This window comes from Bombina bombina, chromosome 1 (genome assembly GCF_027579735.1).
Source record: "Bombina bombina isolate aBomBom1 chromosome 1, aBomBom1.pri, whole genome shotgun sequence".
Lineage (NCBI taxonomy): Eukaryota > Metazoa > Chordata > Amphibia > Anura > Bombinatoridae > Bombina > Bombina bombina.
The window spans coordinates 1129398704-1129418219 of record NC_069499.1 but is presented as its reverse complement, the minus strand read 5'-3'; the positions used below and the strand labels follow the sequence as shown (position 1 = coordinate 1129418219).

The 19516-nt window shown below is 38.2% G+C and overlaps 1 protein-coding gene across 1 annotated transcript in view; it reads left to right on the top strand.

Moving 5' to 3' along the window:
• Window positions 1–382: 382 nt before the first annotated feature.
• Window positions 383–19516, top strand: part of LOC128641528 (keratin, type I cytoskeletal 47 kDa-like) — a 35330-nt gene continuing 16196 nt past the window's right edge. The window contains exons 1-5 of the mRNA XM_053694103.1: window positions 383–1225; window positions 1325–1407; window positions 7669–7825; window positions 13489–13490; window positions 13671–13690. Of these exons, the coding sequence (XP_053550078.1) occupies window positions 383–1225; window positions 1325–1407; window positions 7669–7825; window positions 13489–13490; window positions 13671–13690 (1105 nt within the window). The remainder of the gene's footprint in view (window positions 1226–1324; window positions 1408–7668; window positions 7826–13488; window positions 13491–13670; window positions 13691–19516) is intronic.

Here is a 19516-nt window from a genome sequence, read left to right as displayed (position 1 = left end):
AGCAGAATTACATAGTATGTGCTTTTTATTAATGATTTACTCAACTGGTATGGTAATAAAGTGCATTGTAAAAGGGGAGAAAAAAGTCAAGTGTATTATTAAAATAAATCCTGACTCTATTTATGAAATGTGTAAAAAAAACTTTGGCACAGTTTACCCACTTTTAAAGGAATGATCTCATAGTTAGCTAATAATTTGTGGGATATACAATATACTTTTATGCACATGGGTTTTTTGGTGTGGCAAAAAGTGCCTACTTGGTGATGGAACTCGGCCACGTAACACCTACTTAATTTGGTATAAATGTTGAAAATTCTCCTTAAAGTTTACATTGCGCACTTGCTAAACGCTCCTTGGTTTGAGAACGTCTATTGTTCAAACAATGTCTTGTATAGCTGCATCTAGACAGGAATCCAGTACTAGTCATGAAAGTATGTCAGGAAATGGATTAAGTGCTACTAATGTCTCAGATGAACCTAGTGGGTATTATGGTGAGGATTCTGGTTCAAATTATGGAAGAAGCATATCTAGTAGTTCCTACAGCAGAGCTTCAGATGGGGGTAGCATAAGAAACATAGAATGGTATTCTCATGGAATCTCAAGAGCAAGCTCATCAGATGAACAAAAAGTAGGCACAGGGGAAAGTGGTGATAGTGGCTCAAGAAGTTATTATTTTGGAGAGCAACAATCAAGTGGGCCAAGAGGCAACACTGGAAGACAATTGAGTGATTATTCAGAAAGTAAATATTCTGGTGTACATTTAGATGATGAGCAAGCAGGGGGTCCTGTAATATATTTAAAGGATTTAGACTTAGATGTATATTCAGCTGGGGGGCAAAGTGGAGGTAATGGGGGAAGTTTTAGTGGTGTTTCAGGGAGTACTTATTATGGTCAATCTTCAGCTTTTGGAAAGCAAGGAGGCTATGGAGATATTGCTAAAATGGGAACAGGGCTATCTGAAAGAAGTCCAACTGCTGGGTACAGAGCTAGTTTTGAAGGAAGCTTTAGTGGTACCTCTGTAGGAGATATTCTCCTCCATACTGGAGGAAAGGAAACTATGCAAAATCTAAACTCCAGATTGGCAGCATATATTGATAAGGTGCGTGTTTTAGAAGCGGCAAATGCTCAGCTAGAATACAATATCAGGAAGTGGTATGATTCAAACAAAGTGGTGGTAATAGACAATAGCAAGTATTTCCAAATGATTGAGGATCTCAAAAACAAGGTAAGAAACATTCCAATATCATCTTGACAACAGCCTTATTTTGCTTCACCTGGGTTTTCATGTTTGCTAACTTGTTCTTGTTCTTGTGTTGTTTCATAGATTATTGCTGCAATTTTGGATAATAACAAAGTCATTTTGCATATTGACAATGCCAGGGTAGCTGCTGCTGACTTCAAATTGAAGTGAGTAAAAATACATACAAAATAATTAACGGCAGTTAAATAACAGAAAAAACATTTGGATACGATGTTTTGGCAAAATGGGCAATTAGTACTGGTTATTTAATCTCTTTTGCTGTTTCCATTGGGGTCATAGTTCAAAATACTACAGGGCACAATCCAGCCAAACAATTTTCATACATAAATGACAGAAACAATAAATAATGAAATTAAATTTGAAAGTCTGTTTTACTACACATAATTAACAAGTTTATAGGGAACTACATTTTTAGTTTAAAGGTTCATGAAACCCAATGTTTTTAATTCTTAATTCAGACAGAGCATGCAATTTTAGACAACTTTCCAATTTACTTCTATTATCTAATTTATTTTGTTCTCTTAGTATATTTTTGTTGAAAATCCTACCTAGGTATGCTTAGCTAGCTACTAATTGGTGGCTGCACATATATGCTTCTTGTCAATGGCTCACTTGATGTGTTTGATTGGCTACCAGTAGTGCATTGCTGCTCCTTCAACTAACAATACCAAGAGAATGAAGCAAATAAAATGGGTTTTATGTTCTTTTAATATATCTTTAAGGAATGAAAGACACTGTGAGATGTAATTAAAAAAGAGAGGTTTTCTGATCTGTCAAATGATCTATTGCATCCAATTTTATTTTATTTTTCTTCTGATTCTTGATCTGATAAATGCAAAATTAGTTTTATGCAAAGCTTCTGTGTATAAACAACCTCATGTAGCACCCTCTACTGGTCATTGGAGATAATAGAAAAACTTATTAGGGTAAAATAAAACAGCTTATTCTGATTTTGAAACTAACAAAACATTTATGTTTGTGCACAGCTTGACTATGAGATAGAACCTTATTATGTAAAACAGTGACACACACTGCAATAAGAAAGCACAGTATTAAATAATACACATTTTGTAGTATATTTTAAAATAACCTATTTTAGATGCAAAAAAGAAAACAAATATCTCTTTAATGTTTTGAGATATTTTACAGAAGCAAAAGAGTTTCTCACACTTTCAGTTTTCTATCCACTTCACAGGCTATTTTGTGCACAGAAATCAGTATTTTGTCTGACATTAGATTCAGCTTACTTGTGGTTATTATGTTTAATTTAACTCTCATAACATTAAGTAGATCCAGTTGTCTTTATTCTACTTGTAAGTAGAAGGAACAAACGTTTTATTTGCTTACTGCTATACATTATCCGAAGCTGTAGTTGAAGTGTCTGCCGTTATCTGCCAGAATTATTTTGTCACAAGCATGAGAGAAATAATGGACAAATAAATCAGAAAATGTCAAAGTAAATTATATGTGAACAAAGTCCTATGATTAATATATAAATGTATCATTTTTATTATTCAGAAAGCTTAGCAATAACATCTCCAGTCTGTAGTGGCTTAGAAACAGGCAGAAATTTAGAGGTTTAAATGTTATAAAGTATATTAATATATCAATGTTGGTTGTGCAAAGCTGGGGAATGGTTAGTAAAGGCGTTATCTGTCTTTTTATTAAGGGATCTTAATTAGACATTTGAGTGCTAAATGGCGTGCTTTAATTTTTTCACACCATGACCTACTTACAGAAAAATCTAAAGGTAATTTTGACCACCTTTTCTTGCCCCAAACCCTCCAATACTTTGGTATTTGCAACACAGCCCACTTGTGGTTCTCCTCCTACCTGAATAACCATACCTTAGTGAATCCTTTTCTGGTGCATCCTCTACCATTTTCAGTTGGGGTATCCCAAGACTCTGTTCTTGGTCTCCATCTCTTTTCAATCTATATTTCATGCTTAAGTTTCTTAATAAAGTCTTCTGGATTTCAGTATCATTTGTATTGTGATGACACCCAAACCTACCACTATGAACCAGATCTATCCCCTTACTTGCTAACTCATATCACTAAATGTATTTCTAATATTTCATCCTGGATGTCAATTTACAATCGTAAGCTAAATATCTCCCCCTTTTTCCTAAATTCTGGTTCCCCACTTTCTATATTTGTTTCTAGCAATATCATTACACTAACCCCTCATGCCCGATTCCATGGGGTCACACTTGACTCAGATATTTCATTCACTTTTCACATCCAGTTTGTGTCCAATTCAAGCCATTTTCATCTTAAAGGGACAGTCTAGTCCAAAATAAACTTTTATTATTCAGGTAGGGCATGTAATTTGAAACAATTTTCAAATTTACATCTATCACCAATTTTGCTTTGTTCTCTTGGTATTCTTAGTTGAACGCTAAACCTAGGAGGTTCATATGCTAATATTTAAGCCCTTCAAGGCCGCCTCTCATCTCAGGGCATTTTGACAGTTCTTCACCACTAGAGGGTGTTAGTTCATGTGTTTCATATAAATAACACTGTGCTCACGCACGTGGAGTTCCTAGGAGCCAGCACTAATTGGCAAAAATGCAAGTCTGTAAAAAGCACTGAGATAAGGGGGCAGTCTACAGAGGCTTATATAAAAGGTAATCACAGAGATAAAAAGTGTATTAATATAACTGTGTTGGTTATGCAAAACTAGGTAATGGGTAATATAGTGAGTATCTATCTTTTAAAACAATAAATATTCTGGTGTAGACTGTCCCTTTGAAAACATCTCCAAAATTTTCCTCTTCATCACACAAGACTCAACAAAGGTTTTAATACTCTCTCTCATCATTTCCTATCTTGACAATTGCAACTCATTCCTATCTTGCCTCTCTAGCTGTTGTTGATCTCTTTACAATCTATAATAAGCTGATCTTCCTCCCATGCTGCTCCTCATCTGTCACATCTCCAATCCCTTCATGACTTCCTTTAGCATACAGAATAAAACACAAAACCATGACCCTAACATGCAAGGCCCTCAATAACACTGCTTTCCCCTTATATCTCTGATCTTGCCTGGCAATACTCTCCCTCCCATCCCCTTTGCTCTGTTCGTGACTACATTCTCGCCTCCTCTTTTATTTACCTCCTCAGATTTCCCTCTACATGAATTCCTGAGAATGCCCCCAATCTTGTGGAACTCACAGCCTTGCCCCACAAGGCTCTAGATTTCAAAGTTTCAAGTGCTCCTTAAATACTGTTCAGGAATGTATACATTGTATGCTAACCTTTTCTTATTTCTCATTCTTTTTTCATTTTCTTGAACCCCCTTAGCATGTAAGCCTACAAGCCCACCTGTCCTATAAATCACATTTATATAAGGGGATTTACAAAAGTGCAACTTCTGGCAGAGCCCTCTTCCCATTGGCTTCTTATAAATGTTACATTTGCATATTATACCTAAGTTTATATTGCTGCAGAATCTACAAAGAAATAATAATTATAATAAAAAGATATAATCACTTCTGTGAGGTATTTGTCATTGCTATGACAATAACCTAGTGGTTAGCAGACATAGATTAACTATTAAAAATTGATTTGTTGAAATATGCAGTCTTAAGTCTCTCTATGTATTGTGGAAGGTAGATAGAAGGGATACCAAGCTCTTTTGATTTTGTTCCATATATAGAACCTCTTATGGTTTCCATAGTGTTTACATGATAGACACCTGGTAATGTTAGCGTTCATTTGAAAAAATGATCATATTCCCTATTTTAGTGGTTGAATTGAGACACTGCAGTTCATTTTAGGGTCTAGATCAGTGTTTTTCAACCAGTGTGCCGTGGCACACTAGTGTGCCGTGAGAGATCCTCAGGTGTGCCACGGCAGACTGACAACAGTGTGACATATTTTTTAAACTTTGCTTGTTTTTTACTCCCAGTGCAGGGGTAGTTTGTAGGAGGCATGGCATAACAGCACAATACATACAGTATGTGTGTGTTTGTGTGTATGAGTATATATATATATGCTGTATTAGGCTACAATGTGTGATTTTTTTTTTAAATTTTTGGATGGTGGTGTGCCACAGGATTTTTTAATGTAAAAAAGTGTGCCACAGCAAAAAAAAAGGTTAAAAATCACTGGTCTAGATAATTGCAGCTCCAATGGCAGTTAAAGGTGATATAGTTTTCATAATAATCCTCTTGCTCCTGTACAAGATCACTCTGCTGTCCAATGTGAAAGATGATTGGGATACCTTTATCTTAGGGGCAAAACTTACCCATCATTCAACAGCACAGCTTTTTCTTTCAAATGAGTGGTTGCTTGTATGTGTGTGCGTTTGTGTGAGTGAGTGTATATGTGTGTGTTTGCGTGAGTGTGTTTATATGAGTGTACATGTTTGTGTGAGTGTGTTTATGTGAGTGTGTGTGTTTGTGTGAGTTTGTTTATTTGAGTGTGTGTATGTGTGAGGTTGTTTTTTGTGAGTGTGCATTTGTGTGTGTGTGTGTGTGTGTTTATGTGATTGTGTGTGTTTGTGTTAGTGTGTGTGTGTGTTTGTGTGTGTTTGTTTATGTGAGTGTGTTTGTGTGAGGGTGTGTGTTTTTGTTTTGTGCAAGTGTGTGTTTGTGTAAGTGTGTGTGTTTGTGTGAGTGTGTGTGTGTGTTTATGTGAGTGTGTTTGTTTGTGTGAGTGTGTTTGTGTTAGTGTGTGTGTGTTTGTGTTTGTGTGAGTTTGTTTATTTGAGTGTGTGTATGTGTGAGTGTATTTGTGTGAAGGTGTGTGTGAGTGCGCATTTGTGAGTGAGTGTGTTTATGTGAATGTGTGTGTTTGTGTTAGTGTGTGTGTGTGTTTGTTTATGTGAGTGTGTTTGTGTGAGGGTGTGTTTGTGTGAGTGTGTGTGTTTGTGTGATGCTGTGTGTGTGTATGTGTTTGTGTGAGGGTGTGTGTGTGTATTTGTGTGAGGGTTGTGTGTTTTTGTTAGGTTGTGTGTTTTTGCTTTGTGTAAGTGTGTGTTTGTGTAAGCGTGTGTGTTTAACAGCCCCTCCGACCTGCACCAAAAGTAGTGAGGAAGCACATCTTCCTCTTTTTGATCACATTTAACAGTTAATTAAAATATTATTGTTGCATTCAATTTCCATTCAGTTAAATATTTTATATTAGCATTATATTATTAACTAAACATTTCAAAAGATACCATGTAACCACATACTCAATATAATATGCACATATGTAAGAGTGTGTCTTTGTGTGTGTTTATGTGAGTATGTGGCTGTGTCTGTATTAAATGGACATGAAACCCATATTTTTTTTCTTTCCAATTTACTTCTATCATCTAATTTGCTTTGTTCACTTATATTCTTTGTTGAAATGCATACCTTGGTAGGCTCAGAAGCAGCAATTCACTCCTGTGAGCTATCTGCTGACTGGTGGATGTACATATAAACTTCTTGTTGATGGCTCACGCAATGTGTTCAGCTAACTCCCAAGAGTGCATTGCTGGTCTTTCAACAACGGATACCAAGAGAATGAAGAAAATTTAATAGCAAGTGCAAATTGTATACTCTATCTAAATCATGAAAGAAAAAAAATGTGTTTCATGTCCCTTTAAAGTACAAATGTACAGGTAATTAAAGAGCAGTAAAGAAAGGGAATGTGGATATTATGTTTGCACACAAAATGTAACATTGCAGTCATTTTTTTTGGTTGCACCATTAGAAACATTATATAATAGAATCACTCATGACATCACATTATATCTCATAGAATATCACTCATGACATCACATTAGATCTCATAGAATATCACTCATGACATCACATTAGATCTCATAGAATATCACTCATGACATCACATTAGATCTCATAGAATATCACTCATGACATCACATTAGATCTCATAGAACATCACTCATGACATCACATTAGATCTCATAGAATATCACTCATGACATCACATTAGATCTCATAGAATATCACTCATGACATCACATTAGATCTTATAGAATATCACTCATGACATCACATTAGATCTCATAGAATATCACTCATGACATCATATTAGATCTCATAGAATATCACTCATGAAAACACTTCTATTCAATCAAAACCATAACTGTTTGTGTGTTCTGCCCCACTGTGTCTCCTGCAGCCCGTGTTTGGCTACAAATGTCTCCGTTTCGAAAGTGAAAAAAGTGACTGTCCTGATTCCATCCACAACACAACCTAACCCTGCCCACTGGCTGTCTCACCAGCCATAAACCCTTGTCACTCACAGCAACACACACAAGCTACCCACAGCTCTGTCCCCAAGTCTTACTAGAATTCCAGAAGACGTGATAAGTCAAACTATAAGTTTATTATTCTCAAAGTCAAAACAATATCCCCAATTAAAAACAACAACTAGACAATGCATTAATTGTATATGTGTCATTCAAAGGTATGAAGCTGAAGTGGGCCTGCGCCAAGCAGCAGATTATGATGTAAACGGGTTACGTAAGGAGCTTGATGACTTAACTTTGACAAAGTCCAGTCTTGAAATGAAGATTGAAAGCCAGAGAGAGGAGCTGACTTATCTCAAAAAATCTCATGAAGAGGTAAACAAATTCTGTGCACTAAGGAAATCAATAACAAAACAGGGGAAACATTTTCTGTAGATTAGAATTATTTTCTAAGATATTTTGTATACAAAAACTCAGTTTTTATTGCTGATTGTTCATAAAGCTCTAGAATAATGTGTTACTTTACACAATACAAGGCTGAAGGAATCTCTTATTAGCAAATAAAAGAGCCTCTGAGAACAAGTGTTTAAAGGGACATTCTAAGGCAAATGTTGCATGCACTTATTCATTATCCATTACTAACATGACTATGGGCTAGAGTACAAGTGAAGCGCTAACTTAAAGGGACAGTCAAGGCCCAAAAAAACTTTTATTTTTCAAATAGGGCATGTCATTTTAAACAACTTTCCAATTTACTTTTATCAACAATTTTGCTTTGTTCTCTTGGTATTCTAGTTGAGAGCAAACCTAGAAAGGCTAATATGATAATTTCTAAGCCCTTGAAGGCCGCCTCTAATCACATGCTTCTGTATTTGCTTTTCACAGCAGGGGAGAGTAGTTCAGGTAAACCATATAGATAGCATTGTGATAACGCCCGTGGGTTGTGGCAGACACTGCACTAATTGGCTAAACTGCAAGTCAATAGATAATAACTAAAAGTCATGTGATTAGGGGCGGCCAGAAGATGCTTAGATACAAGATAGTCACAGCAGTAAAAAGTGTATTAATATAACAGTGTTGGTTATGCAAAACTGGGGAATGGGTAATAAAGGGATTATCTATCTTTTTAAACAACAAAAATTCTGGTGTTGACTGTCCCTTTAACATGCTCCTATTTACAAGCGCACGTTAAATAAACAGCCAATACAAGTGGCTTCTGGTTAATGCTACCGCAAGCTTGTGGTAGCACTTTGCACTAGAATTCATTAACTGGAGGTTAGACCTCTGGTAAATTAAATAAATGTCCTTCAATTTCCCAAAAAATAAAGTCTACTGTTCATTTTTTTAAATAAAAATTATGAGCATCTTTATTTTTTTTTTTAAAATAACTGCACAAAGCAGTTATAAGGGGTTAAAGTGAGGGGATGTGGCGTGTTAGAAAAAATACGGTACTGAAAAGTGCCTTTACATAGCGGTTTATGGGGACTGTGCTTAAACTGTAAATATATATGTACCGGTATATGTTCATATACATTAATATTTATGTGTTAATATGTGTAAAAAATTGGTGTTCTTACTTCCCTTTACCTCAAAATTATTGTAATGACTGGTCTATAATTGCCTAACTCAATTTCTCTCAACTAACTCCTTACTTGATGTACAATCTGGTTTCTGCCCTAAACACGCAACAAAAACTGCTCTTACTAAACTAACCAATGATCTGCTATCAGCTAAAGCAAAGAGAAACTACTTCTTACTAACTTTTCTGAATCTTTTTGCTGCGTTCAACATCAACACAGTTGACCATCCTCTCCTCTTACAAATCCTACATTCATTTGACACCCAAGACACAGGCCTCTGCTGGTTTGCTTCCTACCTCTCAAACCACTTGTTTACAGTATCCTCTTAGTTACCGCAAAGCTCTGTCTTGGGTCTCTTGCTTTTCTTTCTCTATACCTCCTCACTTGGAAAACTTATATCCTTCTTTGGGTTCTAGTACTACTTACGTATATGCTGATGATACCCAAATCTTTCTTTCCTCTCCTTATATATATATATATATATATATATATCTCCCTCTTTACTCAATCAGATTACTAACTGTCTATCTCTCTGCTATTTCCTCTTTGATGCCTTTGCACTACTTCCAACTCAATCTGTCTAAAACTGAGCTGCTATTTATTTCTCCCTCTCCGAGACATCCTATGCCTGACATTTCTATGACAGTTGGAGACTATTCTCAGCATCTCCCCCAGGTTCACTGTCTTGGGGTTACACTTGACTCTGAACTCACGATCACTCCACATATTCAAGCGCTCAACAAATCCTATGCACACCTATGCAACATCTCCAGAATTTGTCCTTTCTTTACTAAAGAAACCACAAAAAAAAACATTCTTTCTCTCATTTTGTCACGCATTTGCTACTGCAATCTACTTCTAAACGGCCTTCTGAAACATTACCTCTCCCACCTCCAATCTATAATGAATTCTTCAGCTGAACTCATCCACCTAAGTCTAAATCAGCTGCTCCGCTCTGCCAGTTTCTACACTGGCTCCCCATACACTCTAGTATACAATTCAAAGTATTAACCCTAATCTATAAAGCACTCAACAACCGTGATCCCAACTATAGTTCCTCTCTCATCTCCAAATATTCCCCAAGTCACCCTCTTCGATTAATTTGCCCCCTCAACCTGTAGACTGTAAGTTCTTTAGTGCAGGGCACTCTTCCTCCTAGTTTTGTTTAGTCTGTTTTGTATTTGTTTCTTATAACAAAACTTTTCATTGTTTACCCTATCTCTGTACCCAGTGCTATGGAATTTGGTAGCGCTATACAAATAAATGATCATAATATATACAGGTGTATATATATATACAGCAGTAATCTCAAATGTTTGCACTCTCACTAAGTACGGGGCAACTCCCAGGGTGCTTTAAATATAGATAAACCAAAAAATACTGTAGAGCAATAAGCACTCACTGGTCTTCAGCAAAAAAAGATGTCTTTTATTCCACGTTTCAGGACCACTCAGGCCCCTTCCTCAGACAAGACCAAACAAGAAACAAACCAAACTTTTAAATGTACCAGCAAACCACTCCCACCAAGTTACTCCAATCAAGGAGCAGCGTGTGCAAAAAACACAGGAAATGACATATATAAATAAACATCATGTGTAGCAATATAAAGATAATGGCACAAAAACAATAATATAAAAACAGCTAATTGTAATGCAAATGTGATCATCCTAGTTCTATATAGGAATTGATATAATCTTTCAAACGCACACAGTGTCAGAATAGTGTATAACAGAGACAGACGATATTATATAAAGGTGTCTGTGAAATATACTCTGCATATTAGGTGAGTAATCATACAGAAACATGCTAGCTTCAATTCAAAGTTAAAATTAAAATAAATTCAGACCTGAGCACCAACACTTCTGTTGATCTATCCTCAGTATATTGGCCAGTGATGAGGTGGACTCAGATCAAGTGCTAAATTTATTAAAATTAAAACAAGGCATTTACAATACCTCACTCTTTAACAGCTATATACAGATGCGTATCCACAGGACCGGAAAGGAATCCATGTCCGTGATCACAGATGGGCCACAGGACTAGACACGCCCCTTGGGCAGAGCTAAAAAGCTGTGTGATTGTTTACAATCTAAGCCGCGCCCCTTGTCATCGCAATCATGGACCAGGGGTCATAGTCTCTGTATCACCTATGGGTGATGGGGGAAACCATACGTGGACTTCTTGCCCAGTGTTCTTAGAGGAATATGGCTGCACCTCTCCTACGAGACCAATAGGAGGCCGAAACGATCATCTGGGGTTGTCATGTTCCTTGTTTAGAGGAAAATTGCCTGGTATTTCGGCGCTGGACTGATCTTACTTGGCAAGATCAGACTGATATACTTCAGGAAAGTTTTCCTCTTTGAAAAGCACACAAGTCTAAAAGAGGCTGCTCTAGTCTGCCGCCCCCCAACGTCACCGCCACTGCCACTACACTAAAGTTATTAACCCCTAAACCTAACCCTAAGTCTAACCCTAACACCCCTAACTTTAATATAATTAAAATAAATCTAAATAAAAATTACTAAATAATTCCTATTTAAAACTAAATACTTACCTGTAAAATAAACCCTAAGCTAGCTACAATATAACTCATAGTTACATTGTAGCTATCTTAGGTTTTATTTTTATTTAACAGGCAAGTTTGTATTTATTTTAACTAGGTAGACTAGTTAGTAAATAGTTATTAACTATTTACTAGCTACCTAGATAAAATAAATACAAATTTACCTGTAAAATAAAACCTAACCTGTCTTACACTAACACCTAACATTACACTACAATTAAATCAATTACATTAATAAAATACAATTAACTAAATTACAAAAAAAAACACTAAATTACGCAAAATAAAAAAGAAATTATCAAATATTTAAACTAATTACACCAAATCTAATAGCCCTATCAAAATAAAAAAGCACCCCCCCCCCAAAAAAAAAACCTAGCCTAAACTAAACTGCCAATAGCCCTTAAAAGGACCTTTTGCGGGGCATTACCCCAAAGAAATCAGCTCTTTTACCTGTAATTTTTTTTTCCAAACAACCAACAGTAAAACCTACCACCCACGCAGCCAAACCCCCCCAAATAAAATCCTATCTAAAAAAACCTACGCTCCCCATTGCCCTGAAAAGGGCATTTGGATGGGCATTGCCCCTAAAAGGGCATTTAGCTCTTTTTCTTTGCCCAAACCCTAAGCTAAAAATAAAACCCACCCAATAATCCCTTAAAAAAACGTAACACTAACCCCCGAAGATCCACTTACAGTCAAGCCAGGAAAAGTCTTCATCCAAGCGGGCAGAAGTCCTCAACGAAGCTGGGAGAAGTCTTCATCCAAGCGGCAAGAAGTGGTCCTCCAGACAGGCAAAAGTCTTCATCCAGACGGCATCTTCTATCTTCATCCTTCCAACGCGAAGCGGCTCCATCTTCAAGATATCCGGCGCAGAGCATACTCTTCTGTTGACGGCTACTGAAGAATGAAGGTTCCTTTAAGGGATGTCATCCAAGATGGTGTCCCTTGAATTTCGATTGGCTGATAGAATTCTATCAGCCAATCGGAATTAAAGGTGAAAAAAGGTGATTGTATTGGCTGATCCAATCAGCCAATAGGATTGAGCTTCAATCCTACTGGCTGATCCAATCAGCCAATAGGATTCAGCTCGCATTCTATTGGCTGATTGGGGAAATCATGCACGAGTAAAAACCAGCTCAAAGCAGTGCTGGTATTTGTGTGTGGTATGGAGCTCAATGCTGCCATATTGCCTGCTAACGCCGGGTTTTTGCAAAGCTGTAATAGCAGCGCTATAGGGAGGTGAGCGGTGGAAATAACTTGCAAATTATTACCGAGCCACTCATAACGCAAAACTCATAATCTGGATGTATGTCACAAACACAATTGCAATATAGTGCTTAAGATACGTGCATGCTCCTTAGCCTACCTCAGTATGCTCTCATGGAACAGAGCTAAGCTCCAACAAGAAGAAAGAGGTACATTTTCTAACAGAAGCAAAAAAAAAAAATGTATTTTAAGTTGTAACTTCCATGTTACCTAAAAGGACAGTTAACACCTGTAATTACAAGACATTTTGCTGCCTGCCTATAATATAACAAATCAGTCAAGTAAACATTTTTAAAACAAATGATTACATTGCGTTTGCTGCAACTGTTTTTCAAATGCTAAGCTCCACCCACCGTTTTTGGAATAGTCAATCTGGGTTTGAGTCTGCAGACCACAAGGCTAGCAAAGTAATGTTAGTATAAAACTTATTGCTCTGAATTTTTTTATCTGATAAAGCCAATGAGGAAAATATATGTAGCAGGGCTAGCCTTGAGAAGTCAGCAGGGGGCATTTCTAGTTGTGAAAAATTCCACAATTACATTACATTACATGAAAAGTGGCAAAAATAAATTATGAAAGTGTATTGTTGTTTTTCTACACCTAACATTTTATATTAAAATCTCAAGGAGTTTACTATCACTTTAATTATAAATAGTAAAACAACTTTGTAATGATTTATTTTGTCTTACTTTCCTAGCAATTGAGCTCTGAACAATTTGATTTGTATTTGCCCCAAAAGGCTGGAATTCACCACACAGAAATACAGCAAATGAGTGCTTGATCAGTGCAAGAGCTCATTTATTAAAAGGCTTAAAGAGTTTTCAAAGGGTATGTCCCTTTAATGCAAAAAAAAATATTTATTCATTTGTATTTAAAGGGACAGTAAAGTCAAAATAAAACTATCATGAATCAGATAGAGAAAGCATTTAAACAACTTTCCAATTGACTTCTATTATCAAAGTTGCTTTATTTTCTTGGTATTCTTTGTTTAAAACATATTTGGTAGAGTCAGTAACAGCAATGCCCTACTGGTAGCTAGCTGCTGTTTGGTGGCAACGCACATATCCACTTGTCATTGGCTCACCAAATGTGTTCAGCTAGCTCCTAGTAGTGTGTTGCTTTTCCTTCAACAAAGGATATCAAGGTAATAAAACAAATTGGATAATAGAAGCAAAATGGAAAGTCGTTTAAAATTGTATGCTCTCAATATAATAAAAAATCAGTTATGCATACTATAAAATAAGAAAATGGAGATTGGGCATTTGAGATGCAAGAGTGGTCTCCTATTGTACAGGATTTCCTTCTATAGTTTGGCACTTTATTTTAGTACTGGGATGTCCAAGAGTGGTCTCCTATTGTACAGGACTGCCTTCTATAGCTTGGCACTTTATTTTAGTACTGGGATGTCCAAGAGTGGTCTCCTATTGTACAGGACTTCCTTCTATAGTTTGGCACTTTATTTTAGTACTGGGATGTCCAAGAGTGGTCTCCTATTGTACAGGACTGCCTTCTATAGCTTGGCACTTTATTTTAGTACTGGGATGTCCAAGAGTGGTCTCCTATTGTACAGGACTGCCAAGGCTGGATTGGCCTACCAGGATACCAGGAGATTTCCCAGTGGGCTGCAGCAGCTGGGGTTGGAAAGCTAAATTTTAAAGAGGTTATTAATGGATGCAACTGGGCTTTAGAGTGCATATAACAACAATGAAACAAAATATTGGGGAAGAAGTATCCCAGTAAACCCCTTTGAGAAAAATGGGGCTTGCACATTATACTGAATCAACAGAAAATAGGGCTGGTCTCCAAATTTTCCAGGGCTGCTTTTTATTCCCAGTCCGGCCCTGAGGACTGCCTTCTATAGTTTGGCACTTTATTTTAGTACTGGGATGTCCAAGAGTGGTCTCCTATTGTACAGGACTGCCTTCTATAGCTTGGCACTTTATTTTAGTACTGGGATGTCCAAGAGTGGTCTCCTATTGTACAGGACTGCCTTCTATAGCTTGGCACTTTATTTTAGTACTGGGATGTCCAAGAGTGGTCTCCTATTGTACAGGACTGCCTTCTATAGCTTGACACTTTATTTTAGTACTGGGAGGTCCAAGAGTGGTCTCCTATTGTACAGGACTGCCTTCTATAGCTTGGCACTTTATTTTAGTACTGGGAGGTCCATTATGGGTCATTTAGTAGTCATATAGACCGATTGGCAAAAATAGTGCTTAAGGGCCGATTTAACAAAGTGTGAGCGAACATGATCTGTCTGCATTTATCATTGCACAAGCAGTTCTGGTTAACTGCTTGTGCAATGCCGCCCCCTGCAGATTCGCGGCCAATTGGCCGCTAGCAGGGGTGTCAATCAACTGGATCTGATGCCTCAAAGTAGACGTACAAGTTAAGGAGCAGCGATCTTAAGAACGCTGCTTCTTAACTCCTGTTTCCGGCGAGCATGAGGGCTTGCGCCGAAAAACAGTTACATTCAGGGCCATTTGACCTTGTTAAATCAGCCCCTTAGTATCATTTCTGTAAAATGTCTTATGAACATGCTATGTATATCGTGTTTCACTTTTCTTGGATGTATGTATAGCAACAATTCCTTTATATAGATTTTAATGACATATGTTGTGTATGTGTTTCACATTGAAAATATTTAAAAAAAATTAAATTGTATGGTCAATCTCAGTTTTAAAAAAGAAAAAATTGTAGGTTTCGTGTCCCTTTAAGAAACAATGGAACTGACATGGCTGAAAAAGTTCTCGGATAGAGGAGACACAGTCACATTTATATAGTGAGCTTTAGACTAAATAACCATGTTGGTTTTGTAGGAATAAGTTATAGGTAAAGTGACATTAGTTGCCAGACAAGTTTTTCCTGTGCTACAAATGGAAAGAACAGGATCTATCCTGCAAGTGTCAGAGCTGATGTTACACCTGCTATAAAACATGCTTCATAAAACATCGTTAGGGAGGGGTGACTGGTTGCTACCTGCTTGTTATGAAATTACAGGTGTGGAAACTCTCTAAACAAGCTTATTATGAAACAATCTATAATCTAGCTAAGCATTAAAGGAATTAAACTATATAGGGGAGAAAACAAAGTGCTAAACTTCATTTGTTGACTCAAAGAAGCTAACTAAGGGGATTTTAAAATAATTAAACACTCAAATTACTACACACAAAAAACTAGATTACGAGTGGACCATAAACACACACACACACATTATTATTTATATATAAATGTGATAGTGATTTAAAGGAAAATGGTATATGTTGGACTGGTAAGGACTCAGACATACTAGTACTTGTATATACTTAGTCTTACACATATATTCACACACACATATATATAGAACTTTGAACACTTCCCAGTCCAACATCTTGACATATACAATTTCTCCTTAACCTCTTAAGGACATATGACGGAATTTTTCCGTCATAAAACAATTGAGCAAACTGAAAGCTGTGTCCTTAAAGGGTTAAATAACTAACACTTTTTTATAATAAACCTCTATTTTACAAGATGTGTGTGTGTAGTACTTTATTTAATTTTATTATACATGTTTATTGATATACTTTTATTCTAGCCCTAGCACTTTACTTAAGTTCTGCAAGTTCACATTTTTCTTTGCTATTATGAGTTGTGCTCACAGGTAACAAATAACTCACCACTTGTAATATAAGTGACAATAGCAATCCGCGCTGCATTCTCTGGTAAAACTTTTTACCATTGACTTGTAATACCAGATTATTTGCTATTCTTAGTGCAGGGCCGCAATGTGAGAAGTGCACCCTGAGCTATCAATAGCGCTCCACTTGTAATACCAGATTGTTTGCTATTCTTAGTGCAAGGCCGCGATGTGAACAGTGCACCCTGAGCTATCAATAGCGCTCCACTTGTAATGCCAGATTGTTTGCTACTCTTAGTGCAGGGCCGCAATGTGAGAAGTGCACCCTGAGCTATCAATAGCGCTCCACTTGTAATACCAGATTGTTTGCTATTCTTAGTGCAGGGCCGTGATGTGAGAAGTGCACCGTGAGCTATCAATAGCGCTCCACTTATAATGCCAGATTGTTTGCTATTCTTAGTGCAGGGCCGCGATGTGAGAAGTGCACCGTGAGCTATCAATAGCGCTCCACTTGTAATGCCAGATTGTTTGCTACTCTTAGTGCAGGGCCGCGATGTGAACAGTGCACCCTGAGCTATCAATAGCGCTCCACTTGTAATGCCAGATTGTTTGCTACTCTTAGTGCAGGGCCGCGATGTGAGAAGTGCACCGTGAGCTATCAATAGCGCTCCACTTGTAATACCAGATTGTTTGCTATTCTTAGTGCAGGGCCGCGATGTGAGAAGTGCACCGTGAGCTATCAATAGCGCTCCACTTGTAATACCAGATTGTTTGCTATTCTTAGTGCAGGGCCGCGATGTGAGAAGTGCACCCTGAGCTATAAATAGCGCTCCACTTGTAATGCCAGATTGTTTGCTATTCTTAGTGCAAGGCCGCGATGTGAACAGTGCACCCTGAGCTATCAATAGCGCTCCACTTGTAATGCCAGATTGTTTGCTATTCTTAGTGCAGGGCCGCGATGTGAGAAGTGCACCCTGAGCTATAAATAGCGCTCCACTTGTAATGCCAGATTGTTTGCTATTCTTAGTGCAAGGCCGCGATGTGAACAGTGCACCCTGAGCTATAAATAGTGCTCCACTTGTAATACCAGATTGTTTGCTATTCTTAGTGCAAGGCCGCAATGTGAACAGTGCACCCTGAGCTATAAATAGCGCTCCACTTGTAATACCAGATTGTTTGCTATTCTTAGTGCAGGGCCGCGATGTGAACAGTGCACCCTGAGCTATCAATAGCGCTCCACTTGTAATACCAGATTGTTTGCTACTCTTAGTGCAGGGCCGCGATGTGAACAGTGCACCCTGAGCTATCAATAGCGCTCCACTTGTAATACCAGATTGTTTGCTATTCTTAGTGCAGGGCCGCGATGTGAGAAGTGCACCCTGAGCTATAAATAGCGCTCCACTTGTAATACCAGATTTTTTGCTACTCTTAGTGCAGGGCCGCGATGTGAGAAGTGCACCCTGAGCTATAAATAGCGCTCCACTTGTAATACCAGATTGTTTGCTATTCTTAGTGCAGGGCCGCGATGTGAACAGTGCACCCTGAGCTATCAATAGCGCTCCACTTGTAATGCCAGATTGTTTGCTATTCTTAGTGCAGGGCCGCGATGTGAGAAGTGCACCCTGAGCTATCAATAGCGCTCCACTTGTAATACCAGATTGTTTGCTATTCTTAGTGCAGGGCCGCGATGTGAACAGTGCACCCTGAGCTATAAATAGCGCTCCACTTGTAATGCCAGATTGTTTGCTATTCTTAGTGCAGGGCCGCGATGTGAGAAGTGCACCGTGAGCTATCAATAGCGCTCCACTTGTAATACCAGATTGTTTGCTATTCTTAGTGCAAGGCCGCGATGTGAGAAGTGCACCGTGAGCTATCAATAGCGCTCCACTTGTAATACCAGATTGTTTGCTATTCTTAGTGCAAGGCCGCGATGTGAACAGTGCACCCTGAGCTATCAATAGCGCTCCACTTGTAATACCAGATTGTTTGCTATTCTTAGTGCAGGGCCGCAATGTGAGAAGTGCACCGTGAGCTATCAATAGCGCTCCACTTGTAATACCAGATTGTTTGCTATTCTTAGTGCAAGGCCGCAATGTGAACAGTGCACCCTGAGCTATCAATAGCGCTCCACTTGTAATACCAGATTGTTTGCTATTCTTAGTGCAGGGCCGCGATGTGAGAAGTGCACCCTGAGCTATCAATAGCGCTCCACTTGTAATACCAGATTGTTTGCTATTCTTAGTGCAAGGCCGCAATGTGAACAGTGTACCCTGAGCTATAAATAGCGCTCCACTTGTAATGCCAGATTGTTTGCTATTCTTAGTGCAGGGCCGCGATGTGAACAGTGCACCCTGAGCTATCAATAGCGCTCCACTTGTAATGCCAGATTGTTTGCTATTCTTAGTGCAAGGCCGCGATGTGAGAAGTGCACCGTGAGCTATCAATAGCGCTCCACTTGTAATACCAGATTGTTTGCTATTCTTAGTGCAGGGCCGCGATGTGAGAAGTGCACCCTGAGCTATCAATAGCGCTCCACTTGTAATACCAGATTGTTTGCTATTCTTAGTGCAGGGTCATGATGTGAACAGTGCACCCTGAGCTATCAATAGCGCTCCACTTGTAATACCAGATTGTTTGCTATTCTTAGTGCAAGGCCGCGATGTGAGAAGTGCACCGTGAGCTATCAATAGCGCTCCACTTGTAATACCAGATTGTTTGCTATTCTTAGTGCAGGGCCGCGATGTGAGAAGTGCACCCTGAGCTATCAATAGCGCTCCACTTGTAATACCAGATTGTTTGCTATTCTTAGTGCAGGGCCGCGATGTGAACAGTGCACCCTGAGCTATAAATAGCGCTCCACTTGTAATGCCAGATTGTTTGCTATTCTTAGTGCAGGGCCGCGATGTGAGAAGTGCACCGTGAGCTATCAATAGCGCTCCACTTGTAATACCAGATTGTTTGCTATTCTTAGTGCAAGGCCGCGATGTGAGAAGTGCACCGTGAGCTATCAATAGCGCTCCACTTGTAATACCAGA